The sequence below is a fragment of the Papio anubis genome, chromosome 8 (assembly GCF_008728515.1).
Source record: "Papio anubis isolate 15944 chromosome 8, Panubis1.0, whole genome shotgun sequence".
NCBI classification, from domain to species: domain Eukaryota; kingdom Metazoa; phylum Chordata; class Mammalia; order Primates; family Cercopithecidae; genus Papio; species Papio anubis.
In genome coordinates, this window is record NC_044983.1 from 80,874,174 (window position 1) to 80,902,131 (window position 27,958).

Here is a 27,958-nt window from a genome sequence, read left to right on the forward strand (position 1 = left end):
GTTTTATATTAAGAAATTTTTCTATATACTTAAGATATGATTTATTGTCATAGTTTTAGAGATCATATTTGCTGAGGAAAAGTACTCAAATGTACTTTGTCAAAGTGACAAAGATATGACAGGTTTTTGAAAAATTATTTTTGTCCTGTATTTCACATTTCCCCAAGAATATAGAATTTAAGGACAAAAGGTGTGCCTGCTTTGCCTGTTTTTACAGTAAAAAACTGTGTTGATTGTGTTGACTGTGTGTCAGGTATTAATAAGTGCTTTGTTTTCAATTTTTCTTCTGTTTTAATAACAGCATTAGGAGGAGGTGCCATTACTATCTTGTTTTTACACGTGGAAGATAAAGCTTAGAAGTTAGGGTTTGTGGCCAGGTGTGGCGGCTCATGCCTGTAATTCTAGCACTTTGGGAGGATCGCTTGAGGCCAGGAGTTTGAGACCAGCCTGGATAGCATAGTGAGACCCTGTCTCTACAAAAAAAAAGAAAATTAGCTGAGTGTAGTGGTGCACGCCTGTACTTCTAGCTACTCGGGAGGCTGAAGTGGGAGGATGACTTGAGCCCAGAATTTAGAGGTTGCGGTGAGCCATGATTGTGTCAGCTTGGGCAACAGAGCGAGACCTTGTCTCAAGAAAAAAAAAAAGAAAAAAGAAGTTAGAGTTTGTTCAAGATCACATAATTAGGAAAGGACAGCATGAGTGTAGGCCTTCTAATTGCTGAAGCCTGCGCCCTAACCACAATGCTGCACTGCTCTACCAAGCTCAAACTGGACCTCTCTGCATGTCACAGCCTTATTCAGACAGGCTGACTTATCCTCAGGTAAACACAACCATTCCTTACCTTTCAGAAGTCCTAATTTCTATAGCTTTCTAACCAGATGATTTCTCAGGTGTTCCATAAAAATCTGTATTGTGGACACTTTAAGTTTTTAGAAATGTTCTATTTTCACTCTACACGTATTTAAAAGTGGTATTCTTTTCAGCAAAGCAAATGACATATTTGTAAAAAATTCCTTGGAGGACATGGACGTACGGAATAATTCAGGGAGATGTTGTGGTTTGAGCAGCTTATGTAAATTTTTTTTTCTTGCTAACAATATAAAACATGTTGGTGTTTAGTTCTGCGTGGTGGTCCTCTCGCTGGAAGCTACAGGTTACGGCAGTTTCACCTTCACTGGGGGTCTGCTGATGACCACGGCTCCGAGCACATAGTAGATGGAGTGAGCTATGCTGCAGAGGTAAGCCCTCAGACACATCTTTGTGATTCACGGTTATCCTACATGGTGGGATTTAAAGGGTACAGAGACAACTTTACTGATTCCAAATAGATCCTGAGCCAATTAACTATCTTAGTGTCTGAAATTGCTTTATTCATTCAATATGAGAGTTTATCAATATGAGAGCTTCAAATGTTGCCCTCCTAAGCCTTAAACCAACCCTGAGAGCTTAGGGTTATATGTTCCCATTTTAGAAATGAGTAAACTGGTTGCTGAAGAAATTAAGTAATTTATCCAGCTAGGAAGCATTGAGACAGGTTTAAATCTAGATCTGTCTGATATCAAATTACAAATTGTTTCTATCTACTGAAAGGCCAGTGAGTAGAGAGAGAAACATTTGTCTTATGTCCAAATGTGGTCATGTTTCATCCAGATAAAAATATCCACTAATATGTAAAGACCACATTCAATAGGTAATATTTAAATAGGTAAATGGCAAAGTCTCACTGAAGAAAAAAAAAAAAGACAAACTCTTCTGAACTCTATGTCTGTATTTACAGGTATAAAAAATAAAAATCTGTTAATTATTCAGCTTATTGGCAAATGATAACACAATAAAGCATTTATTGAGTTGTTTCTACTCCTTTTTCCTTATAATTATATTCACTAATAATACTCTGTGCAGGATCTGGATTAAAAAAATACTCTACATTTTTAATCCTCTGGTTAAAGAACAAAGCATAATAAGCTTCAGATTTAATATGATTAAATATTACTAACACCCAACTTTACCGTGAGATGAAAATGAATTATATGACTCAATCAATACTATTCCCGTGAAAACAATTTGGTTTCTGAGTCGCCTAGGCAAGACAGAGCTAAGTTATCAGGCAAGTGCAGTTTTTCTTCATGTTCTCATGGTTACTGAGCTGTAGAGTTTAGATACCCCGTATAGCCCTGCTGTTCAGAGAAATCCGACAATCGAACTTTTTTCCAGTTTCACTCTTCCATTGACAAGTACCTCTGCCCTTTTAAGTTTATCATCCAAAACGTTTGCTTTGCCACTAAATCACTTGTGTTTGAGGCCAAGTAGCTTTAGGGTATGGAACCTGCTCTGTCCTCAGGGTAGAGAAATAAAAGGTACATACAAAGTTTTTTATGATGATGGACAAACTGTCAAGAAGGTAGAAAGTGGGACTCCTGAATTTGTATGGTGTCTCAATTTGGATCATTTACCAAATAGTTTTCATGTTTTCTTTCTAAAGTTTTATGTTTGAATATGACATGTTGTACTAAATGTCCAAAGCACCCTCGGGACTAATTACTGGTTGCTTTGGATCACTGGTCTCTCATTTTCCTTAGCAACTCAGGGAAATTGGTCAAAATGCTTTGTGTGGTTACACCTTGTACTTTAATAAACTTGAAATTACTACATACTCAGAGAGGCTTAGGTTTTCTGCCAGCTGGCAAGTAGTTTCCTGAAAAGGGTCCTCCTGACACATGTCAGAGGCTTAGAGTCCTTACCTGCAGATCAAGGGCCATTTTTGTAGATAAAGACTTTTTGTTGTTGTTGTTCTGCAATAAATCATTATTTATTTATTTATTTATTTATTTATTTATTTATTTATAGCAAACCAGTGAAGGAAAGGACCAAAACCTTTGGTTCATTTATGTATTTATGAATGGAAAAAATTTGTAATGCAAATTTCACTTATTCAAAAACTTAGGTACAACTTACAACATTACAGATAATTCTTTTCCCTTCTTTTGTTTCACATGGAGACCCTGGAGACTCAATTCATGTTAAGACACCTAAGTATGAGTCCTCCAGGTAAATATTATACAAATTGGAAGCATCTAGGAATTTTTAAGTATATTTTAAGACATACATTTTTATGCATGCTTTAAACAAACAGTATTTTTTTTTTTTTTTTTTTTGAGACAGAGTTTTGCTCTTGTTGCCCAGGCTAGAGTACAATGGTGCGATCTCGGCTCACTGCAACCTCCGCCTCCTGGGTTCAAGTGCTTCTCCTGCCTCAGCCTCCTGAGTAGCTGGGATTACAGGCATGCCCCACCGTGCCTGACTAATTTTGTATTTTTAGTAGAGACAGGGTTTCTCCATGTTGGTCAGACTGGTCTCGAACTCCCGACCTCAGGTGATCTGTCTGCCTCAGACTCCCAAAGTGCTGGGATTACAGGCGTGAACCACCGCGCCCAGCCAGTATTTTTTTTTTTTTTTTTTAAGGAGAGACTCTAACAAAAAAGCTATGACCAGCACCAGCATTTAAAGATAAAGCTTTGTGAATAAAACTTGGAATAGATTTTCTTTTTTCTTTCTTTCTTTTTCTTTGAGATCTGTTGCCCAGGCTAGAATGCCACAGTACAAACATAGCTCACTGTAGCTTTGACCTCCTGGGTTCAAGGGATCCTCCCACCTTAGCCTCCGGAGCAAGTGGGACCACAGGTGGGCACCACCACATCTGGCTAATTATTTTTTATTTTTTGTAGAGACAGAGTCTGGACATCTTGCCTAGGCTGGTCTGAAACTCCCGGGCTCAAGCAATCTTCCCTCCTTGGCCTCCCAAAGTGCTGGGATTACAGGCCTGAGCCAGTGCACCCACCCTTGGAATTGTATACTGTTCTTTAATATGCATTCAAGGCTATTTCTTATTTCATTGGCTTATATATTCATTCATTCTTTCACTCAGTAAGAATTCTTTGAGAATCAAACCCGCTCCTAATCTTTACACAGCTTACTGATGCTTACCCTGAAGGGAGTGCAGCCTCACATATATTTGAGGTCAGAAAATGCTGCCCTATGGGATGGGCATCTGTTTTAAGTTAAACCAGGTGGATGGATGGATGAAGGGGAGGGAACCAGGTCAACTGGGGAGATAGCAGTAGTTTTGCATAAAATCATGTGTGAGGATGTGGGTTGGGAAGGAGGCTTACACATTTGAAAAACAGTACGTCCTTCAACAGTGTAGTTAGAGCATGGAGAATGACGGGGAGAGTTGTCAGAGGCAAAGTTGGAGAGGCTGGGAAGGGCCCGATCTAACTGAGGTAAGTCCTGGTAAGGATTATGAAGGTGATTCTGAGCGCAATGGGAATCCACTGAATGGCTTTGAATTGGGAAGTGGTGATATTTGCATTTCAAAAATAATTCACAACTATTGTTTGAGAATAGATTGGATGGAAGCAGGAGTGGCTAAGGGGAGCTTTGGAGGAAACTTTTGGGGAAAGTTCCAGGCAATAAATGAGAGTGCAAGTGGAGGCTGGCTGGCTGGTAGTGGCAGCTTTAGTGGGATTTGTCGATTGGTGGGTTTGAGAGTGAGGAAGGGCAGGATCCATGTTTCTGATTGAGATAGGAAATGCAGATAGAGAAAGTCTGGGTCAAACCTCAGGGTTGGTGGAGTGGGAGAGGTAGACAATAAACAAATAAATGGTGCATGGTAAGTTCTTTGATGGGAACAATACCATGTGATCTGGTAGAGTGGCTGAGGGCTTAGGAAAAGCCTCTTTGAGGTGATACATGAATTGAGACTGAATGATAAGAAGAAAGCACTGTGAGAAAAATCTAGAGAGAGCTTTCCAGGAAGTGGGAGCAGCAAGCACAAATGCTCTAAGGCAGGCGTGTGGCTGGCATGTTCAACAGGAGAAAGTCATTGGCCTATAGGATTGGAATTAATGAGAAAGGAACAGTTATGGGCTCTGTCCCAGAGAGGCAGGCAGGGACCATGCCACATCGGGTGCCGTTGGGCATGGTAAGCAGTCTGAAGTTTATCTGTAACGCAGTGGGAAGAAGACAATGGAAGGTTTTGATCAGGGGAATGACATGTTCTGCTTTATATTTTATAAAATATAACTAGCTGCTGGGTGGAGAGGAGGCTGTTGTCAGGCAAATGTTGAAGTAGGGAGAAGAACTAGAAGGTTATGGAAGTCATTCAAGTGAGCAGTGACAGTAAATTGGACTATGGGGGTGGTGGAGACGAAGAGAGCTGGACAAATCTATGATGTTTGGGAGATAAAGTCAGTAGGGTTTGCTGATGAAAAGGATGTCATGATTGAAGGAAGGAAAAAGAGGAGTTTAGAAACACTCTTAAGGTTTTGGTGTAAGCATATCGGAGGCTAGTGGTGCCATTTACTGAAATGTGCAAGTCTGGGAAGGAGCAGGATGCAGAGAGGAATTCACTCTCTGTTTTAGACACGTTGTTTGAGATGCTTGTTAGGCATTCTAGGCTCATGTTCAAGTAGGCTGTTGGATAAAAACTTCGAGTTTAAGAAGAGGTCAAGGCTGGAGATGGGGGCATTTGGGAGTCCTTGCATTTGGTTTCATGTTCAAAAGAACCCTTTTGTGCTCAGCTCCATATTTCCAAGGAGTTGATTAGTTTTTCCAGCCACTTTTGTACTAAGTTCATGACCATCATCAAGTTATGTTCCCTTGTAAGTAAAAAGAGGAAGTGAAAGAAAGAAAAAAGACATTTAAAGTTGCAACATATACAAATTTAATTTTAGGCCTAATATGATGGTTTGTGATATTACAGAGAGATTAAAGTGATCTAAATCAAGACACATTTTATCCCAAAAGTTAGGCATCTGCAAAACTAGGCTAATTGTCCATTCTGTGTTTGGAACTTTATCTAATGAAAGTTTAGGCAAAATATATAGCAAGCATTTTAAATATGTAACTAATAATAAAACTGATTTCAACATTCATCATGGATTTTTGGCATAGTATTTGGCAGTATATTTTGCATACCACTAATATGCGTTTGAAACTGCTAAATTTTAATATTATTATCTAGAAATTAGTTGCCAGTAGGGGAGAATCTAATTTTCATTTTTGTAGTGGCTACAATTTCTTGTCATTCAGCTCAAATCACTGCTGTTGTCAATGTTAGTCAGGAAATGTGAGTTTGCTAGTTTTTTTTATGTTTTAATTCAAACATAAATGTTAATAGAAGTGGTATCAGTTTCTCTGTGAAGTTATTGCTGCCAGTTAAGTAAGGTGTGTAGGAGAGAAAGAAAAAGATTTTCTTGGCCTAGTTTCCCATCATAGTTTAAATAGTTGTATTTTTAGCTAGCAGAAGGATGGTTATATGTAGGATATATATATATGTCCATTCATCTCTCTTTAGTTACACATTCATATTTTAATCAGTTCTGGTTGTGACCCTAAAGAAGTCATTTTATATCTTCCTCTCTTTGGTCTCATCTCTTACTAAAAGAACTGGTGCATTGGCACGGAGCCACTTAAAACAATTTTAACATCCTTATCAGCCCTTCCCTGACAGTGAATGTCATCTGTCTCATGTGAGCCAAATGAATTCTGTTTCATCACCCAGTGTTTTCAGGTTTCTTTCCTCCCCCAACTATCTCACACCAACTTGCAACATGGCACTATAGGAATCCACTTTTATATTACTTGCCTGATATCGCAGTCTTCCTTGATTGTTTGTGGATGGTACACTGTTTTATAGTTTTACAGTTGACTGTTTATGATTGTTATCTATTCAGAAATTATCTCCTATAAATTGCCTGTAAGACATAGAGTTATATTTAAAGGATGGGATAAAGATGTATTTGAAAATGCTAAACCCTCTCTGTAACAGTCAGCTAGAAAGCTGATTTGGGCATGAAGACTCACAAAAGTATTTTCTTCCTGATAAACAAAAGGGATTCATTATCTGAAGTCAGTCCCTCATATCAGGTCCTTGGATACCATGGCTTGATCACCACTTATGATCGTAGCTAAATCTTTTGGGCATGTCGCATTGCCCTTTGGCTTCTGTCTCAGTTTGTCCTTTTGGGGAAGACTCCCCAAAAGTGGTTTTCTCCTTTATCGTTATTCTGAAATCTTTCACACTTGTGGGTGTGTTTGAGATACTGTATTGCTTGCAATGGTAAAACATTTAGGATACCTTTAGGTGTTGCATGAGGCTGCTTGCATATGAGTAGAGTTGTGAGGTGCGTGAAGTCTGTTTTCCAGAGTTCCAGGCCCTCCACCTCCTTCCCTTACCCCTTGTCTATTTATCCCCCTCCTTAGTAGCACCAGCTACCCTCCCATTTTCTACTTCTTTTTCCCCCATTGAAACTTGCTTCCAGCAAAGTATCTAAACATATTCATAGAACATGATAAGTGTATCAAAATGATAAGCATTTTTATGTGTGAGATGACAAATATGTTCATCAGTTTGACTTAATCATTCCACATTTATACATATATTAAAACATTACATTGTGCCCCATAAATATAACACTTATGATTTGCCAATTAAAAATGCTCTTAATAATAAAAAAGTGTGAATGCTACTTAACATGATTACTCATAAGGAGACTTTGTGTTTTCAAGCCATAAAAAGTCTTAAAATGACAGGTAGTAAACATTTAACTGGGCAGTTTTAGAAACAGCCTCACTGTCCTTGGTAGCGGGATTGTCCTGGAAAACCTACTATGTAGGAGGTTGACTTCTCCACTCACCTGTGAGCTCAGGCCCCTTCCATGGACTTTACTGCCAGCCGGGATCTGATCTGAGGCTGCTCCATTGCAGTCTCATCTGTGGAAGACCTGGAGGAGCCTCCAGTTACTTGGGAGCAATGACTGGAGTTTGTTAGGGCTGGAGGGACTGTGAAGGATGTTCAAAGCTTTTTTTTTTTTCCTGAGATGAAGTCTTGCTCTGTCGCTCAGGCTGGAGTGCAGTGGCTCAATCTCAGCTCACTGCAACATCCACCGCCTGGGTTCAAGCAATTCTCCTGCCTCAGCCTCCCGAGTAGCTGGGACTATAGTCATGCACTACCACATCCAGCTAGGATGCTCGAGGCATTCTATATAGTCTTTAATATAGTGCACCACGGGCTAGTTAAGTGACTGTGATCCTTCACTGCATGAACTTTCACTTTTGGACAAAAATAAGTAAGAGGATTCTGTCCAAGATTCTTGTGGTAAATACATTATACATAAACGTACAGCACCAGAAAATTTGTAAATGTTTTATTTGCATTTATGTTTTTCAGGATGTCTAACAAAACATTCCTACTATGTTGTGTATCTCCCTTTCAGCTCCATGTTGTTCACTGGAATTCAGACAAATACCCCAGCTTTGTTGAGGCAGCTCATGAACCAGATGGACTGGCTGTCTTGGGAGTGTTTTTACAGGTGAGAATCTACTGATTTCATGTTAAATGATCAGCATTGTTGAAGAAAGAGCTTCAGTCACGAAGTAGACATTTAACCGTCTTGTTTAATAGTAAACTCAATTTAGGTGTAGCATTTTCCTTTTGCAATGAATATTTAAAAATTATATATTCATTTAGGAGCATTGTCTTATAAGTCTTCTTATTGTCCGTTGATCATTTTTATGTGAATAACAACAGCAGCATCAACATCAAGAACAGCAGCAGAAATAACAACTGAGATACTGGAAGAAAACATTTATTCTGGGCTCTTCCTAATTGTATACTATTTAGGACAGAATAAAGTTCAAGCTCCTGACTCTTCAAACACCGGTCTCACCACAACGACATATTGTCCCAATGTGCTCACTGGTTTTTAAAAAAATTTATTGTATTTCCTTTAATCTAATATTCACATGTGGTTAGACAATTATTGTCATCATACCTGGGAACAGGTTGGGCTTCTCACCTCCCTCCGCCTCCACATTCTTGTAGGTGTGCCCCTTTGTCACACCCCATACTCTCCATGTGTTGTAACTCATGAACAGTGAATACCACGGATGGCAACAGTTCCTTGCCTTTGGACACCAAGTAGGGGTGGTTGCGGCAGGATCCAGGTGCTTTAAAACCTTCAGGTAGATTCAGAACACCTGTAATAATGAAAAGAGGATCCTTTATGAATCTATAATTTATGATGAGTTTGCTTATGATGATATATTCTCTTGATTTGGGACCTCAAATCATTTTAGGCTGCAAATGTGAGATGTTTGCATCTAGTATTTTGATGCCACCATTGTCCGTTTGAATTGAGGGGCTGACTGTCACATCTAGCTAGGTAGTGCAGGTTATTTGTTAGACTGTCTTACGCAAAGTTTCTCTCAAGTTAACCTACATCTTAAACACTGATAAAACTTAACAAATATTAAGCTGTTACTATTAGTTTTGGGTCTAAGCTGCAAGTTCAGTACAGGAACCCTGTAATATTATCTTGTTGTTCAGATCCTTCTGGCATGATAAGACCGGCAGGTAAAAGAGAAGCTTTGTTATAGAACAATCACTGTATGTTCTGTGCTGGCTGAGGTTTTTTAAAAATAATTTTAAAATAGTGGCTGAAATTGAGTGATTCAGACCTGATCTGCTACAGTAACCATTTCTTTTGAAATTTCATGTTTTTAGATTGGTGAACCTAATTCCCAACTGCAAAAGATTACTGACATTTTGGATTCCATTAAAGAAAAGGTAAAATGAATTACTATTTGTTAATAATTAACGTATTTTTTGTTCTCTCCCATATTTTCTTATCTTCCTTTAAAGACTTAGATATATGCTGCCTGCTTTGAAGTTTGCAACATACTTGATGAAAAAAAAGCAGAAGTAACCTATTATCACTTATCTTTTGAATGTAAAGGTCTTAAATTACCTAAAATCAACATGAATACATATACTTATGCATAACTAGTCTCTGGTATTATATTACAGAGTAAGCCTTTAATTGTAACACATTTAAGGGACCACTTATATTAAAACAAACCTTATGCTTCTTAAATAAATCTATATGATATGTTACTTTATCTAAAATTTTTAAGATGAAGATAGATGCTTTTTAAAAGATACTAAAAGAAGATATTAGATAACTCTGGATGCAGATATTCTATATTTACATAATTATAATGGATGTGCATGGATGTATGTTTTTTGAGGTCTATGTAAAGCTATCCCATTGTAATTTGTGGGAATTCTTTTTGTTCCCCCAGGGTAAACAAACTCGATTCACAAATTTTGACCCATTATCTCTGCTTCCACCATCCTGGGACTACTGGACATATCCTGGTTCTCTTACAGTTCCACCTCTTCTTGAGAGTGTCATATGGATTGTTTTAAAGCAACCAATAAACGTCAGCTCTCAACAGGTACATAATCTCTTCCAGGTTGATACTGATTCCCTTAGAGGAAAGTGGGCTTTTTTTTTTTTTTTTTTTTTTCAACCCTGCTCTTAATTTCTGCTGTGTTTTGAAGTCTGTGTTTTCTCTTTATTCATCAGATGGATGATTGGGCTAGATGAGATCTGTGTCCCTTTCATATTTGACCTTCTGTGATTAGACGATTTATTTGCCACTTCTTAGAAATGTACATAGCGACACTGATGAAAGTGAAGCATCATTTTGAGCACTATAGTCATTTGCTTTTGTTTTGTTGCTGTTTGATATGGGGATATAAACAGGCTGAGATACAAACAAAAAAATCAGAGACAGGCTACTTATAGAAGGTGACATTTTTCTTTCTGACCTGAGTCTCCACTCCTGCTTCTACAAATTTCCAAGTGAAACTTGAGGACAGTGATTCATGCAGTACCTTAAGAAATGTGTGCCTGCTAAGTGTAAGAAATTGTTGTTTTGTACACTTAAAAACTAGTTAAGTGGGTAGGCTGGGCACAGTGGATCCTGCCTGTAATCTCAGCACTTTGGGAGGCTGAGATGGGTGGATTGCTTGAGCCCTGGAGTTTGAGACCAGCCTGGGCAACACGGTAAAACCCCGTCTCTACAGAAAATACAAAAATTAGCCAGGTGTGGTGGTGCGTGCCTGTAGTCCCAGGTACTCGAGGGGTTGAGGTGGGAGGATTGCTTGAACCCAAGAGGCAGATGCTGCAGTGAATCAGGATCATGCTGCTGCATTCCAGAGCAAGACTTTTGTCTCAAAAAATTTTCTTTTGTTAAGAGGGTAGATCTCGGCGGAGCTTGCAGTGAGCTGAGATCCGGCCACTGTACTCCAGTCTGGGCCACAGAGCCAGACTCCTTCTCAAAAAATAAAAAATAAAAAAAAGAGGGTAGATCTCATTTAAGTGTTAGAGAAAAGAGAGAGAAAGGGGAGGGGAGTGAGAGGGAGAGGAAGAATTGTTGATCTTTTGGCATTTGTTGACAAAAACTTTTGTTGGGCTGTCTGAGGGGCTTAATGCTTAAAGCATTTGTAGAGAGGCTGTGGGGAGGCTCTTTTCATGTAGACATCTAGTCACTCATTCTTCTGTTAAATGCTTATGGAGCTTCCCCTGTAGGCCAAGAGTCTGCCAGACTCAGGATATCCAGTTTGTCAACCAGGCTGGTGTGGAGTGGATGCAACCATACCTCACCCCAACCTTGAACTCCTGGGCTCAAGCTGTTCATCTTCCTGCCTCAGCCTCCCATGTAGCTGGAACTACAGTGGCACGCCACCATGACTGGCTTATTACTTTGAAAAAGTTTGTGTAGACAGGATCTTGCGTTATTTCCCTGGCTGGTCTTGAAGTGATCCACTTCTGGCCTCAAATGACCCTTCTGCTTCGGCCTCCCGAAGTGCTAGGATTACAGGCATGAGCCACTGCGCCCAGTCAGGATATCCAGTCTTTAATGTTCAAAAACTGTGCCTGGAGCGCTGAACCAGGGGGCTGGCCAATCTGATGGGTGGATGCTGTGTGTTCTTGGATGCTGTGCTTCTTCGTTGGTTTTGTTTTTGTTGTTCTTTTTGAATTAGGTGCAATATCTTATCATGAACATAGTCTAGTAATTTTTTTTTTTTTTTTTAAACAGAGTCTCACTCTGTTGCCCAGGCTGGAGTGCAGTGGCGCGATCTTGGCTCACTGCAAGCTCCGCCTCCCGGGTTCACGACATTCTCCTGCCTCAGCCTCCCGAGTAGCTGGGATTACAGGCGCCCACCACCGCGCCCGGCTAATTCTTTGTATTTTAAGTAGAGACGGGGTTTCATCATGTTAGCCAGGATGGTCTCGATCTCCTGACCTCATGATCTGCCCACCTCAGCCTCCCAAAGTGCTGGGATTACAGGCGTGATAGTCTAGTAATTTTTGCAGCTAATAAAGTACACATGTACTGGGCTTGCCCACCTGCCTACCTCTTTATTTTTTCTCCTAATGATACCAGAGCTGGCCCACCTTTACCGAGATCATTTCAGGCAGCATTTCCCCTTGGAGCATTGAACACATCCTTCTTTCTGTTGGGTGCTTCTCCTTGTTGACCTTGTTTTTAGGATTAAAGGCAAATAATAACCTAGTGTGTATACTTTTTAAAACATTTTACAAAGGTCTGTGTAGAAATCCAGAGCTTGACTGACATGAAAACTCCTGTGAATTTTTCTATCATTGTATCATAAGAAAAATGACCTGTTACTGATTCAGAGTCCTTAATAAGGGAATTCATTTTTCTCCCTGTCACATGCTAAATGGTTTACTTTTATATTTCTTTATTAAATTTGAACTGAATGATATTAAGAATGAATAAACTATAACATCAAGGTGGTTAATAAGGGAATCATATTTTCCATCATATTTCAAGGATACTATTATTTCTTAAAGCCACTTGGAAAATAACTTTTTGTTTAGTTTTATTTTTTGCTTTCAATCCACCAGTGATCTGGAGGAGAATATATCAAAATACATAGTTTAGTTCCTTAAAAATAATAAAGTTAACCTTATTAAAAATATCTACCTGCAAGTTTAGGAATTATGACTGCCTAGCTGTGGATTCACTACTTTGTCTTATTTGAGGCTCAATGGATTACTATTATTAATGTGGTTTTTCTGCAGAACAGTATATAAAATAATAGCTGTGTTTTAGAGCTCTGAAGTGATTGTTAATTCACTTTGGAGCATCCACTTAAATCTCCTCTAGTAGGAACACTTTCACATATTTTAGTTTCTAACCAAATTGAGAAAATTATTTGAGTAACAATTCAATTTATTAAAATCTGATATTGTGGTGGTTTTAAAAGTTAAAGAATAAAGCAAAAGAAAAAAAATTCAGTCCCAGTCTAACCATGAAAAAATATCAGGCAAAATCCAGTCAGGGGACATTCTATAAAACAGTCAGTATTCTCAAGGTCATTAAAACTGCCAAGGTCATCAAAAACAAGGTAAGTCTGAGACACTGTCACAATCAAGAAATGCCCAAGGAGATATGAATACTAAGTGTAGTGTTGTCCGGATTTTTTCCTAGGGTTTTCTCCACAGTTTCCTGTCAAGTTACAGTTTGACCTAAGGGGCAAATCAGATGTTTTTCATTTTCTTTTTCTTGATTTAAGTCCATTTTTCTCTCTCAGAGTCACTCATTGAGGACTAAATTCTTAACTGCCATGCCAGTGAGCAGATAAATGTACTATTTTCTGATCCTTTTGAAGACAAATCTGTCATTTTCTCTGGAGGGCCAACTTCTCTTGCCAAATCTCTTTGGGTTATCTTAAATCATCAACATTGGGTTACTTAGCTGAAATTCAATATGCAAAATACTTGGCTTTGTTTCTACTCTCCTTTTAAAGAAAAATAACTCTTTTTTATTATGATATTATTTGCATGCAGTGAAACTCATGAATTTTAAGTGTGTGGTTGCTGATTTTGGTAACTGTATATAGACATGCTACAACTACTGCAGTCAAGATGTAGTTCTCAACCACCACTGTGGCTCACACCTCTAATCCTAGCATTTTGGGAGGCCAAGGTGGGTGAATCTCCTAAGGTCTGGAGTTTGAGACCAGCCTGGTCAACATGGTAAAACCCTGTCTCTACTAAAAATACAAAAATTAGCCACGTGTGGTGGTGTACGCCTATAATCCCAGCTACTCAGGAGGCTGAGGCAGGAGAATCGCTTGAACCTGGGAGGCAAGGTTGTAGTGAGCCCAGATTGCACCGCTGCACTCCAGCCTGGGTGACAGAGCAAGACTCCATCTCAAAATAAATAAATAAAAGATAAAGATCTCAGCCAAAAATTTTCTGGTGCTCTCTTGCAGTCCTTCACCTTCTTCACTATAGTCCTAGGCAACAACTGATGTGCTGTCGCTAGAATTTTACTTTTTCTAGAATTTTATTTAAATGAGTCATACAATAGATTTTTGTGTTTGAATTCTTTTACTGGTATAATCTTTTTAAGATTCATCCATTTTATTTTATTTTATTTTTTTCTTAGAGACAGAGTCTGGCCCTGCTGCCCAGGCTGGAGTGCAGTGGCGTGATATTGGCTCACTGCAACCTCCACCTCCCAGGTTCAAGTGATTCTGCTGTCTTAGCCTCCTGAGTAGCTGGAACTACAAGCACTCACCACCACGCCCAGCCAATTTTTGTATTTTTAGTAGAGATGGGGTTTCACAATGTTGGCCAGGCTGGTCTTGAACTCCTGGCCTCAAGTGATCTACCCATCTTGGCCTCCCAAAGTGTTGGGATTATAGGTGTGACCCATGGTACCTGACCCATTTCATTAATTTTTATTACTGTGTAATATTCCATGGTATGGATATATTATATTTTAAAAATATATTTCACAGTTGATGGACATTTGGTTTGCTTTTAATTTTTGGCCGTTATGAATAATGGCAATCCATATATGGATATTAGGAATAATTTGCACACTTTTGTGTGCACACATTTTTATGTGTCTTTTGTCAATACCTAGGACTGGAATTACTAGGTCATGTCTGCTTAATTTTGTAAAGTACTATTATATTGTTTTCCTTTTTTTTTTTTTTTTTTTTTTCTGAAGGAGTCTCGCTTCGTTGCCCAGGCTGGAGTGCAGTGGTGTGATCTTGGTTCACTGCAACCACCACCTCCCGGGTTCAAGCAATTCTCCTGCCTCAGCCTCCTGAGTAGCTGTGATTACAGGCACTCGCCACCACACCCAGCTAATTTTTGTATTTTTAGTAGAGACAGGGTTTCACCATGTTAGTTAGCCAGGCTGGTCTCGAACTCCTGACCTCAAGTGATTTGCCCGCCTCAGCCTCCCAAAGTGATGGGATTACAGGCATGAGCCACTGTGCCCGGCTGAGTAAAGTACTACTATATTATTTTCTAAAGTGGCTGTGTCATATTAAATTCCCACCAGCAATGTATGAGATTTCTGGTTGCTTCATACCCCTGCAAGCATTTGGCATTGTCAATTTTTCTAACTTTAGGTATTCTAGTGGGTATGTGTGATTTTAATTTGCATTTATCTAATGACCACTGATTTTGAAAATTTTTTATATGCTTAATGGCTATGTATGTATTTCCTTTTGTTAAGTATCTGTTCAAATCATCTGTCCATTTTAACATTGAGTTGTTTGCAAGAGTCCTTTATATAGTCTGGATAACAGCTCTTTCTCAGGCTGGGCGCATGGCTCACCCCTGTAATCCCAGTGAAAGATTCTCCCGAGGGCCTGAAAGTTTAAAGGAATGAATAACTCCTACCTCCTCAGGCCCGGTCCCAAGGTGCAAGGGCATTTGCACTAGCAGCATGCGTCAGCAAGATAGCAGAAGCAGGAATAGAGCTGGCCGGAAGACACATACCCCCTGAAGACCGAGAGGGAGGCCATCTGGGTACTACCTAGCAGTTACTTCAGACTGGGACACTTCCTGTTTACAGAGGACTATAAAACCCCTGCCCCGTCCTCACTTGGGGCTGAAGCCATAGGCCTCAACCCGTCTGCATCCGGGGATGTAAGGCTCTTGTATCCGTTCGAACCCCGAGAGCGGGCCAACAGACAACACGAGGCGCTGTGGAGCAACACGTTGTTTTAATGAGCGCCTGGGTGCAGACGGGCTGAAGCCTAAAATGGCGTCAGTCCCAAGTGAGGACAGGGCAGGCGGGGGTTTTATAGTCTCCTGTAAACAGAAAGTATCTCAGTCTGATGTAACTGCTATGTGGTACCCGGATGGCCTCTCTCTCGGTCTTCAGGGGATATGTGTCTTCCAGCCAGCTCTCTTTCTGCTTCTGCTATCTTGCTGACGCATGCTGCTGGCGTCAGTGGCCTTGTGCCTTGGGACTCAGCCTGAGGAGGGAGGAGTTGTTCACCCCCTGCCGAGCTTTCAGGTCCCTGGGAGAATCTTTCATTCCTGTCTGGTTATAGAAAAGGGAAAAGGGCCGGGCGCGGTGGCTCAAGCCTGTAATCCCAGCACTTTGGGAGGCCGAGACGGGTGGATCACGACGTCAGGAGATCGAGACCATCCTGGCTAACACGGTGAAACCCCGTCTCTACTAAAAAATACAAAAAACCAGCCGGGCGAGGTGGCGGGCGCCTGTGGTCCCAGCTACTCGGGAGGCTGAGGCAGGAGAATGGCGTAAACCCGGGAGGCGGAGCTTGCAGTGAGCTGAGATCCGGCCACAGCACTCCAGCCTGGGCAATAGAACGAGACTCCGTCTCAAAAAAAAAAAAAAAAAAAAAGGAAAGGGAAAACGGATGACTTTCTCAGTAACTACTTCAGGAGTGACATAGGGGTGGCGTGGGCACCTTGGAAAAAGAAAAACTTAATTTGGGGGTATTCTTGAGAGACGAGTTGGTATCCATCCTGTCGTTGTAGCAGGAGCATCGTCTGGATTGTCCTGGAGGCTAACTGTAGTTTCAACAAGAGTTTTAATGCTTTTATTATTAGTGGGATAACACAGGGAGAAACAGGCGGCTCCCAATGATGAAGATTGCTGTCCCTACCAGTGTTTTAAATCCTCCTAAATAAGAGAACCACCCTCCTAGAAGGTTTGTTGGGTCCCATCCCTTCCAGGTTTGGACTGATACATGGGCTTCTTTTCTGATGTTTGAAGCGATTTCTAGAACCACTTTTCCATGATTGTCTATGTTAAGACAGCAATTATAGATATTAAACTTACCATACATCCCACCCTCTTCTGCTAATAAGTAGTTTAGTGCTAGCCTGTTTTGATAAACTGCTGCGCGCATTTGGTTTTGTTGTGAGAGCATTTCTAGGGCTGAGGCGGTTTGGTTAGTGATTATCTCTAGAACAGCTTGTAGTCTAATTGTTCTATTTAGCATATATATGGGAGTGCAATAACCCCATGGACCATCCTCAGCCCAAGTGGCAGGGCCGTAATATTTGATGATCCGTTGTGGAGTCCACTTGTCCTCTTGTCATCTTTGGCTCCCTCCTACCTCCAATGATCATTTTTCTCTGGTTAGGTTATCATACACAGGGACTCCGAGGGTGTTGCCCGCCTGCTTTGGAGGTAAAAAAGAATCCAGGTTTAATTGTGCCTAGGAAGCAAGTACCTTGCCAGTGATAAGGTAGCCATGAGTATGCCTGGGTTCCACATATCCAAAAGAATCCATCAGGGGCAATCTGTTGTAGGCTGGTGTTAATAGGATTGTCCCATAGTGCACTTAGGCTGGGGTATGCGGCATAAGGGTTAATGGTGTTGGTACAGTACCAGGCCTTTTTTGGCAAGACATAATTGAGGCAGCTTAAGTTAGAAGGAGACCAAGCTCCGTGGGGTAATTTTGGCTACCACTCTGCTGTGGAGGCATTGACTGTTAGGGGCTTTCACCTATGGCGTGATGGGTTTTATTCCACCTGCGGGATATGCACATCGTCCCTGTTACTAGACGTGTCCAGGACTGTGGGCATTCCTGAGGAGTGAAAGTGAGGCTGGAGTTTTGGGATGCTAGTAAGTAAGGGGGAATAGAGTCTATTCCATACCGTGGCCACTGTTCACTCACATGGGCTCCCCCGCATACCCAGTGATTGCACACATTCATGGTAAGCGCGATGAGTTCTCCTAGATCTACAAACAGGTTCTTTCCTGGCTTAGGATGGGATATGTCTGCTTGTAGTTTTATATAAAGGGATGGAAATGCCATGGGTAATTTTGGAGGGGGGCTGTTGGCTTTTGTTTGGCTGTAATCTGTTCTCTCTTTATATCATCTAGCACTTGAGTGTTTGCTCCCCATTGTCCAATTTTGGTGAAGCAAAGCCACTGCTTACCTTTTGGACATGTAGTCCCATTACGACTGCCAGATACTCCTAGTTTTTTTACTTTATAGTAACTTTTCCCTGACTCAACACATTCCTCGATTAAGATTCCATAACAGGATTTTTCTGTATGAGTATGGTAAGTAAAGGATTGTTGTATTTTTCCTCCGTAGTGGAAAGACTGATAGATAACACTCATGGCAGCTCGGAGGGGCTGCCGTGGACAGTAGGGCGGGTACTGATACTAGATGCAAGGCTTGTGTATCGGTTTGAACCCTGAGAGCGCACCAACAGACAGACAACACGAGGCGGTGTGGAGCAACACGATGTTGTAATGAGCGCCTGGGTGCAGATGGGGGGAGGCCTAAAATGGCGTCATCCCCACGTGAGGATGGGGGAGGGACTCTATAGTCCTCTGTAAACAGGAAGTGTCCCAGTCTGATGTGACCGCTGCATATACCCGTACGGCCTCCCTCTGGATCTTCAGGGGGTGTGTGTCTTCCAGCCAGCTCTCTTCCTGCTTCTGCTATCTTGCTGACGCACACTGCTGGAGCAAGTGGCCTTGCGCCTTGGGACTGGGCCTGAGGAGGGAGGAATTATTCATTCCCTTAAGCTTTCAGGCCCTGGGGAGAATCTTTCTCCCAGCACTTTGAAAGGCTGAGGCAGGAGGATCACTTGAGACCAGGAGTTCAAGACCAGCCTGGCCAACATGGCAAAACCCTGTCTCCACTTAAAAAAAAAAAAAAAAAAAAAAAATTGGCGTGGTAGCGCCTGCCTGTAACCCCAGCTACTCCGGAGGCTGAGGCATGAGAATTGCTTGAACCCAGGTGGTGGAGGTTGCAGTGAGTCGAGATTATGCCACTGCAATCCAGCTTGAGTGACAGAGCGAGACTCTATCTTAAAAAAAAAAGAAAGAAAGAAAAAAGTGAATCCTTGGACCTTATTAGAAATTCCAATTCACAAATTTGGGGTAGGGTCCAGGGATCTGAATTTTTAAGAATTAACTCAAAGTATTTTCATTCAGATGCTTTGGGACCACCCCTCCCAAAACTGGCTTAGAGTGAGACATGCGTGTGGACATAATAGATCCATCTAGGAAGGTTAGTTAGAACTGGGTGGTCAAGGGGCTTGGAAGCCATGCTGACACATTTGTTTTGGGTACCTATAAAAATGTTAGAAATGTGATGTATTATAGGGATGTATTTGGAAATGTTTACACTAAAATGATATGATGTTTGGAATTTGCTTAAAAATAGCCTAGTTTGGTTAGGATGGCAAATGCAAAGAGAGCTTTGGTGGGAGAATGGATGGAAAATTTGGCTGTATGTCGATGATTGTTGAAGCTAGGTCATGGATTCCTGGTGATTTATGATGTTGCTTTTTCTACCTTTGTGTCCTTTTGAATATTTACATAATAAAATGTAAATTAAAAGGATAGGGGAAAATGGGGAAACAGAAAACAAGTTTCTCTGTGGTTTGTGCATGGCTTGTCAAGATGGCTTATTTATTGAAACTTCTCAGCTACCCCTCAAGTTTCTCATCTGTAAAATGGGAATAATTATATATTATTGATAAGGATATTTTGGAGATTAACTGAGGTAATGTAAAGCACTTAACACAGTGCCTAGTCCATCATTTTCCATAACAGAACTTATTTTTATTATTACTCAATTTTGGCAGGCAGTCGAGTGCTATCAAAGAGGTTTGAGCATAAGAGTGACATAAAGCTGTTTACAGAACCATAGAAGAAGAGTATTTCAGCTTATTGGAGTTGCTACACAATGAAATTAGAATTTCAGTATTAGAGTCAAGGAAACCAGCAAAACAGGTCATACCTGCTTCAGCCTCAAGGCTGAACTGGGAACATTTCTACTGGGAACCTGTAGGTACTGAGTCAGCCTTAGTGACAGGGGGCAGCTTTGTTGCCTGCCTGGATAAAGCCTGGAACCACATAAAGGGATAAGACCAGTGGGAACCAGCCAGGGATGTGCATTTTAAGGCCAGGGCAGTAGTAGAGGACACCTAGAGCCAAGAGAAGCAAATCTGAATGGGGACTGGCAAATACAGGGTTGACCTAGCTGGGCCAAATGATTGTGAGACCCAGTTATAAGGGGAAGGGGTTTGGCAAGACATCAGAACAGGTCTAGGAACTCTTACCAAAATACACAGGCTGTTCAGAGAAGGAGCTGAAGTTGGATCCAATTCTAGACTGGTGAGCTGAGAGTGCTGCTGGGGCAGGGAGCCATGATCAACTTCCAGAGGGATTGAACAGGGGCAGGAGCTGGGGTTGTGGGAGAAAAATAAAGCCAACCTCTTCGGAGGAATCAGCAGTATCACTGTGGAGGCAGGTTGCTTGATGAAGCCTGTGGACCCATGCTTTAATTCAGGACTCAGAATTCCTGCACAGCCACCTGGAATGACCACTCCAGACAGACCTGGATCGTCATGATCTGCAGAAGACTAGGTGTCTTTCCTATGGGCTCAGAGGTTAGCCTCTGCTGTTAGCCTCTGCTACTTGACCAGAGATTCTCTTAAGCCTCATGTGGTTTTAGCTATAATGATCTGGTCTATTGAAACATGAGTAATAGTATGTTGTAAACATTTGTCTCCTTCCCATATCTGTACTTAAAAACAAAACAAAACAAAAAAACTTCAAAATGGCCGGGTGTGGTGGCTCCTGCCTGTAATCCCAGCACTTTGGGAGGCTGAGGAGGGCAGATCATGAGGTCAAGAGATCGAGACCATCCTGGCCAACATGGTGAAACCCCATCTCCACTAAAACTACAAAAATTAGCTGGGCGTGGTGGCACGTGCCTGTAGTCCCGGCTACATGGGAGGCTGAAGCAGAATTGCCTGAACCTGGGAGGCTTAGATTGCAGTGCGCTGAGATTGTGCCGTTGCACTCCAGCCTGGGCGACAGAGCAAAACTCTGTCTCAAAAAACAATAAAGCCCTCAAAATACCACACGTGGAAAACATGGTTGCTTGTATATATGATGGTTGATCCTATTGCCTTAGAGCATAGTTACAAACTGTTGCCTATTTCTTATAAAGGCCCTCCCTCCCCTCTGCCCCCCATCCTGGTTAGTACTGTATAAGAAACATTTTAGGCATCAGGTATTTGATGAAAACCTAAAGGATGTGTCCTAGTCTGAATTTGCTTGACTCTGAGATTAGATGGTTAACAAAGTTTAGAGAATGTAGGTTCTCATTCCTAATTTGTCTTCATCAAAATAAAACAAACACCAAAGAGTTACTTTTATTAATTGACAATATAATTTTGGTGCATATTTTTGAGAAGATAAAATTAGTTTTAATTTTTCCAACTTCACTTTAGGCCTGTACTAACTTTTAATAAATAATATTAAACCACCAAGGGATTGTTAAAAATTTATAAAACATATTTATAATAGAAAAGTTTTCAGCAATAAAAAATAGTGATGTAGGTTGATATTGTTATGCAAAAATGGCTAGTATATATACCAAGTGAAAAAATTAGGTTTCAAAAGAGCATATATAGTTGAGTTCATTTTTGTCATAAAATGTGTGTGTTTACAGATTGAAAAACATTCTCTGATTTCTAGATATTTACTCTTTAAACCACACTCTAGATGTTTCCTCTTGTTACTTTGATCATCAACTTAAAAATGCTTATACATTTAATTTTGGAACCTGTAGGTATTTGTAGAGCGATGAGAATTTAGCAAAAGAGTTTCTTTATTATATATGACATATGACAGAAAAATTTTGTTGCAGTATTTTTTGTTCCTGGTTATAAATATATCTTAATTCTTTATGCAGGGTAATTCGTTAATATTGGTGGGAATTTCTATGCTGAAGCTAACTCTTTTCTTCTTCTACAGCTGGCCAAATTCCGCAGTCTCCTGTGCACAGCGGAGGGTGAAGCAGCAGCTTTTCTGGTGAGCAATCACCGCCCACCGCAGCCTCTGAAGGGCCGCAAAGTGAGAGCCTCTTTCCGTTAAAAATTGTCACCAATGAACTCCCCCAAACATGGCTGTGGAGAGACAATGAAACAAAACAAAACACAACACAAAAGTCTCTGCCAACAACTCCTTTGTAGAATTCTAATTTATAGGAACCATTTTACTATGAGCTTCAGTGTCACAAAGAACACCAGATCTCTCTCTCTCTCTTTTTGTAATTTTTTTAGTGATAGGGTCTCACTCTGTCACCCAGGCTGGAGTGCAGTGGTACCATCTTGGCTAATTGTAGCTACCAACTCCTGGACTCAAGTGATCCTCCCACCTCAGCCTCCAGAGTACGTAGGACCCAGCATGCCTGGCTAATTTTTTTTTTTTTTTTTTTTAGAAATGGGGTCTTGCTATGTTGCCCAGGCTGGTCTCCAGCTCCTGGCCTCAAGTGAGCCTCCTGCCTTGTCCTCTCAAAGTGCTAGGATTTCAGGCCTGGGCCATCAAGCCCAGCTGGCTTAGATCTCTTTACTAACTTACTGTCTCATATTTGCACTCATGGATATTCACAGTAAGCATTGTTTGACATATATTAAAAGCCATGAAATATGTCTACTTCAACCTGCATGAAAATATGGTTAACATTGCAAACTTCAGAATGTATTAAAAATTTTACCTGGCCATAGAGACTGAATTAGTCACAGCTCTCAGTGATGTTAGGTGGAAACTTACATCTCAAATGATAGGATTGTGATACTTTTTTTTGAAACAAGTGATTCTGCTTAATATTTTGTTGTTATTCCAATTCATAAAAAGTAGATTATGTTTTCCTATAAGGATAATTTTTGCAGTGATTATGTTGCTAACTCTCATTGCATGATACCTTTAATAAAATGCACAATATAAGAGTTAAGGGCAATGGGATAAAGCTACTTAATGTGTCTCCTCCACTGATCAAAAATATTCCTTATGGTCTTGGTGAGGAATTCCTCAGGGTATAAATGGCTATTTACACTGTAATGAATTATACCATATATAATATTCACTCAGTAATGTTAATAATGAACTGGCTAATAGCTGACAAAATGCAATGCCTGCCAGTTTATGACATTAACATGGTTTGAAACTAACATATAACATAGTACCAGTGCAGTCACAGCTGCCCTCAGGCATGATGAACACATTGCCCATTTTTGCCTGGTGTTTTGGCAGCAAAGCAGAACGCAATCTTGTGTGGGTCATTGTTCTGTCAATTTGTGGAAAAAATTACTTCAGTCTCCTATAAATATATAATGGGTCCATAAGCCCTTCAACCCATTTCCATGGCAAAACTCACTTTTCCTTTTATGCATGTCCCTCCGTCTCTTAATTTTGTCAGGTGGAGCTTGATCTTAATTTTAACCTATTATCCTTTTTTTTGTTTGTTTTTGGTGGGGGATAAGAGTAGTGTTTCTTTTGCTCTTTCTGGTACAAACGGAGGGACACTAAGCATTAATTTAATAACCACATTTAAGACTTGAACACATGCTATACTTTTGTCATCCTCTAACATAAGTTTACCTGAGTTCTCTTGATTTTGATGATTTGTTTCTTATATCTCTCTTCCTCTGGATGTAGTTTTTTTTTTTTTTTTTTTTTTCCGACTGAGTCTTACTCTGTCACTGAGGCTGAAGTATAATGGCATGATCTCGGCTCACTGCAACCTCCACCTCCCGGGTTCAAATGATTCTCCTGCCTCAGCCTCTTTAGTGGCTGGGATGACAGGCACATGCCACCACACCTGGCTAATTTTTATATTTTTAGTAGAGATGGGGGTTTGCAGTGTTGGCCAGGTTGGTCTCAAACTCCTGACTTCAAGTGATCTGCCTGCCTCAGCCTCTCAAATTGCTGGAATTATAGGCATAAGCCACCACGCCTGGCTTGAATGTAGATTTTAATAATTGACCTTATCCTGCAATGTTGATAGAGTAACTGAATATCAGTAAATTGTGTAACAGTGATGGATACTGTTGCATAAGGTGAGCTCCCTAAGAGTGAAGCTAATACTTTGGTCAATGTTCTTTTCCCCTCGGTGTCTAGTTTAAGGCTTTTAGAAGATTGATCTGTAGCGATTATTTAATGAATCAAATATTTAAAAAAAATTTATTTGCTGTCTTTGGTAATTATCTCTCTGGTTGAAATCAAATGTACTGTAAGTTAATATAACAAGTAAAATACATTCTCTTTTGAAAATAGTTTCTTTTTAAAGGGATACTAATTAATTGTAACTTGTAAAACTAAAAGTTCTAATGGTTTCTAAAAGCCAGTGTTGAGTGGAAAAGTGTTTCTTTAGTTTGGAAAGACCTGTGAAGTGTCCCAGTCAGAGAAAGAACCTGTTTTCTCGAAGAATGTAAGTTACTATATCTGGAGGGGCATGTAGGACAGGGGTTCTAATTACTGTCTGTGAGAGTTACTACTTTGTAACTTATGGTTTCTGCTGCAATGTTGTGTTGGTTCTGTATTATAAATTGCACCTTAATAGACCAAAAATATCTATACAGCACTGATTTCCTTGAATATTGTGTGTTAACTGATATATCTCCTAGAGGCAAAAGGTTTAAATGTGTGTTAAAATGGTTATATTGCTTCCTTTTTAAACAAATTAAAAAGTTGTAAATACTAGTGTAGATCTCTTTTGTTTACCACAGCAAATATTGATTTTATGATTGTTAAGTATTTCATATTTTACTTTAAATTGGATTCAACCACAATAAAGAAAATGAGACAAGCTTTCATTTTCACAAACTTGGCTTTATTATTAATCACTCAATCCATTCAAGAATAACTTGTCCATTTAGTTTTCATGTTTCCTTCATGTGTCCTTCAATTACCCGAGACTGGGTAATTTATAAAGAAAAAACGTTTAATGGACTCACAGTTCCCTGTGGCTGGAGAGACCTCACAATCATGGCAGAAGGCAAAAGGCACATCTTACATGGTGGTAGGCAAGAGAGAGAATGAAAATCAAGCAAAAGCGGTTTCCCCTTATAAAACCATCAGATCTCCTGAGACTTATTCACTACCAGGAGAACAGTATGGGGGAAACCGCCCTCATGATTCAGTTACCTCCCACTGGGTCCCTCCCATAACACGTGGGAATTATGGGAGCTACAATTCAAGATGAGATTTGGGTGGGGACACAGCCAAACTATATCAGATGCTGTCTGCTAGATGTCTTTGTTGTAAAGTTATTATGTCCTTTGTAAATATTTGTTGGGAAGGGATTCTTTTAAGAGTATATAAATATTCTGTTCCTCATTAAACCTGTAATTTATTCATTTGTTTCCAGCATAGATTTAGAGATACCTGTGTTATTTAATAGGCTGTATTCTGTTATTATCATTGTTTATTCTGATGCTCAAATTTTTTGTTTTGCCCAGCAGGAGCACCTTCAAGCTGACTTGTGTCTCCTTTTGTCATGTCACCATGTACTTACTTTCTGGCAGCTCTCCTATGTTCCTGGCTCATTTTATACTTTTCTTTCCCCAGCCCTAGAACCAAGTAGCCCTGATTTCTCTTAGTAGAAAATAGTATTGAGAAAACCAAGATTTGGGTGAGCTCATTGCTATTGGAATGTTGCTACTCGGAGGCCCTCTTGATAAACAGTGGTTGAGAATGTATACGCACAGATAAATATCTACATGTCTGTACTTATTTACATTAAAACATGATTTCACACTCATATCTCCAATTCTAATCCAGCACTACACTGTTCATTCTAGTTTTCTCCATTTCTATATTTGTAATTTCCTTCTCCAACAGTGAGAAACCTGGCTTCCATTATCCCCAACATAGTTTCTGATTTGGCTCATTCTTCTGTGTGTAGCAAATACCCCATTACTACTTCACCTCTCACCCTCACACTGCACAGATGCCTGTCTCACTCAGCTTGGGTTCTGGCATCCTGGGCTAGGCTGCGTTGTCCCTCCTGTCATCATGCAGTGTCCACCTTGCTTGGCTCTATCTTATAGACATTGGACTAAATTTTCAGGAAGGGAACAGAAAGGAAGGGGAGGAGGGGGGAGGGGAGGGCAAGAGGAGAGGGGGTAGGGAAGGGGAGGGGTAGGGGAGAGGAGGGAAGGTTGGGGTAAGAGTAAGATTATGCTTTGAAATATTTGCTGAGCTGTTCATAGGGAAGTCCTTTTTTGTTTTTCTAACATAAAGTTAGTAGCTTTACTTATACACATTCTATCAAAAATGGTATGGGAATGGGATAGTTTTTGAAAGGCTTTCAGTACCTTCTGAGTGGGGCTGCAGAAAATGTAGGTCAAGAAATAGTGGTCTTATTTGAGAGGATGGGAAGGCATCCTGGCCCTCAGATAACTACTTCACCAAGCTCTTTCACATTTTACTGAAGAAGACTAAATCCTTTACGTTAAGGTTTCAATACCCATTGAAATGCAAACTCCACTCAGGATAATTTTCCAAGTTACTGGCAGTGATATGCACTTGAGTGTAACTGATCTTCATATGTCAAGTTTTGGTAGGACGGAAGACTCTGACAGAAGGAAAGTTAGCTTAATACAAGAGTGAATGATCTGAGTGTTTGGATAACCAAGGTGGACTTGAACCACTTCACAGTTTTGCCTGTATGCTTACTGTACCCTAACACCTTGCACCATGACTGATGTATAGTAAATACTCAATTTTGGTGAATAGAAATCACTCTTTCTTGAGTCGAATTAATTGGCGATTTTTCTGGTGTGGCTGGAAACCTGCCTTTCCCTTCCTAAAGAGAAATTATACCAAGCAAGGACCCCCGTCTCTGTCATGGGCTGACAGCAGTCTTTCTTCCTGAAGATCTTCAGCATTTTCTTGCTTCACCACTCCTGCCAGAATAAGTTACCCAGCGGAAGAAAGTGGGTACATTAAACTTCCTTGTTTCAAATGAGTTTGCTTCCAATATAGCTCTTCTGGGTGAAGAGAATGGTCAGTTTATCTTAGCTGTGCTCAGAGAGTGAGAGTTGCAGAAACTGTGTGGGTTTGTGTCTCAGTGAGATCAGATGAACCATAACTTAGCCCTAAGTTATTTATGGAAGATATGACTTAGGAAAAATATGTTACACAAAGATTTTGTATTTTAACAAGGACTCCTGGAAATAACTGTGTTATGGAGGAGATACATAACTGTATTATGTGTCTAAAGGCTCCAGACACAAACACATAATTAAATGATACTGGCATTAAAAAAAATAGATGGCATAGTATCAGTCAGGTTCCAGAAAGAAGACAGAAACCACTCAGTATTCCAAACAGAGGGTGTAAATACTTGGGATTAATTATACAAGTGATGAAAGATGCTGAGAAACCAAACAGGGGACAGTGAGGCAACCAAGAGATTAGCAAGAGCAGGAGGCTCCCGCCTTCCACAGGAGGAGGCAGTGTTCTTGGAGCCCAGGAGCTGTGGAACAGCTGAGTTGAAATGAAAGTATGCCTGAGTGGTAGGATCTGGTTATTTTTTTAAAAAAAAAAAACAGTTATTATCTAAGATCTTACTTGAGGCAGAGAGGAGGGGAGAAATACTCTGGGTTCTCTCTTTGTTGTATCCACTAAATTTCCACTAGTACCCGTAGATGGAACCTCACCAGAAGCCAGACACATGAAAGGCCATCCACTTTGTGATACAGAGATTAGTGGAAAGGTCTAGGATTGAATCTGAGACCATATGGGCTTAAGACCAGCCAAGACACCGGCACTGAGAACCTCCATTATTAGGTCAGACAAAAGACTCTGATGCTAGGGTGGAAGCCTCCAGAGAGAGAAAACCAATGTTATACTTCTGTCCCATTCTGTAAATTTAATTTGACCACCATTTATTGGACATGTTGGATGCTAAATGTAATGCTAGGGATTAGAGATATAAAGATGATTAAGATGTTATTCCTGCTCTTAAACA

General features: G+C 40.4%; 1 protein-coding gene and 1 long non-coding RNA gene across 4 annotated transcripts in view; one reads left to right on the forward strand and one right to left on the reverse strand.

The window, feature by feature from the left end:
- Window positions 1–27,958, forward strand: part of CA13 (carbonic anhydrase 13) — a 53,276-nt gene that overhangs the window by 14,178 nt on the left and 11,140 nt on the right. Inside the window, exons 3-8 of one of the 2 annotated variants that reach the window (XM_017962153.3) lie at window positions 1,120–1,238; window positions 8,277–8,372; window positions 9,566–9,628; window positions 10,144–10,299; window positions 21,958–22,014; window positions 25,446–26,029. In XM_017962153.3, the coding sequence (XP_017817642.1) occupies window positions 1,120–1,238; window positions 8,277–8,372; window positions 9,566–9,628; window positions 10,144–10,299; window positions 21,958–22,014; window positions 25,446–25,583 (629 nt within the window). In that variant the 3' untranslated portion in view covers window positions 25,584–26,029. Of the gene's footprint in view, window positions 1–1,119; window positions 1,239–8,276; window positions 8,373–9,565; window positions 9,629–10,143; window positions 10,300–21,957; window positions 22,015–25,445; window positions 26,030–27,958 lie in introns of those variants that run through there. The other variant, XM_031669650.1, reaches the window with a different exon arrangement.
- Window positions 1,056–16,293, reverse strand: LOC103886935. Of its 2 annotated transcripts, none has more exons than XR_004185866.1 (3): window positions 15,585–16,289; window positions 8,835–9,039; window positions 1,056–1,276 (listed from the first exon to the last, which is right to left on the reverse strand). It is a non-coding gene; the product is annotated as an uncharacterized LOC103886935 (long non-coding RNA). The 2 variants fall into 2 exon arrangements; XR_001905684.3 differs by lacking the exon at window positions 1,056–1,276 and adding an exon at window positions 6,652–6,755 and having other exon boundaries at window positions 15,585–16,293.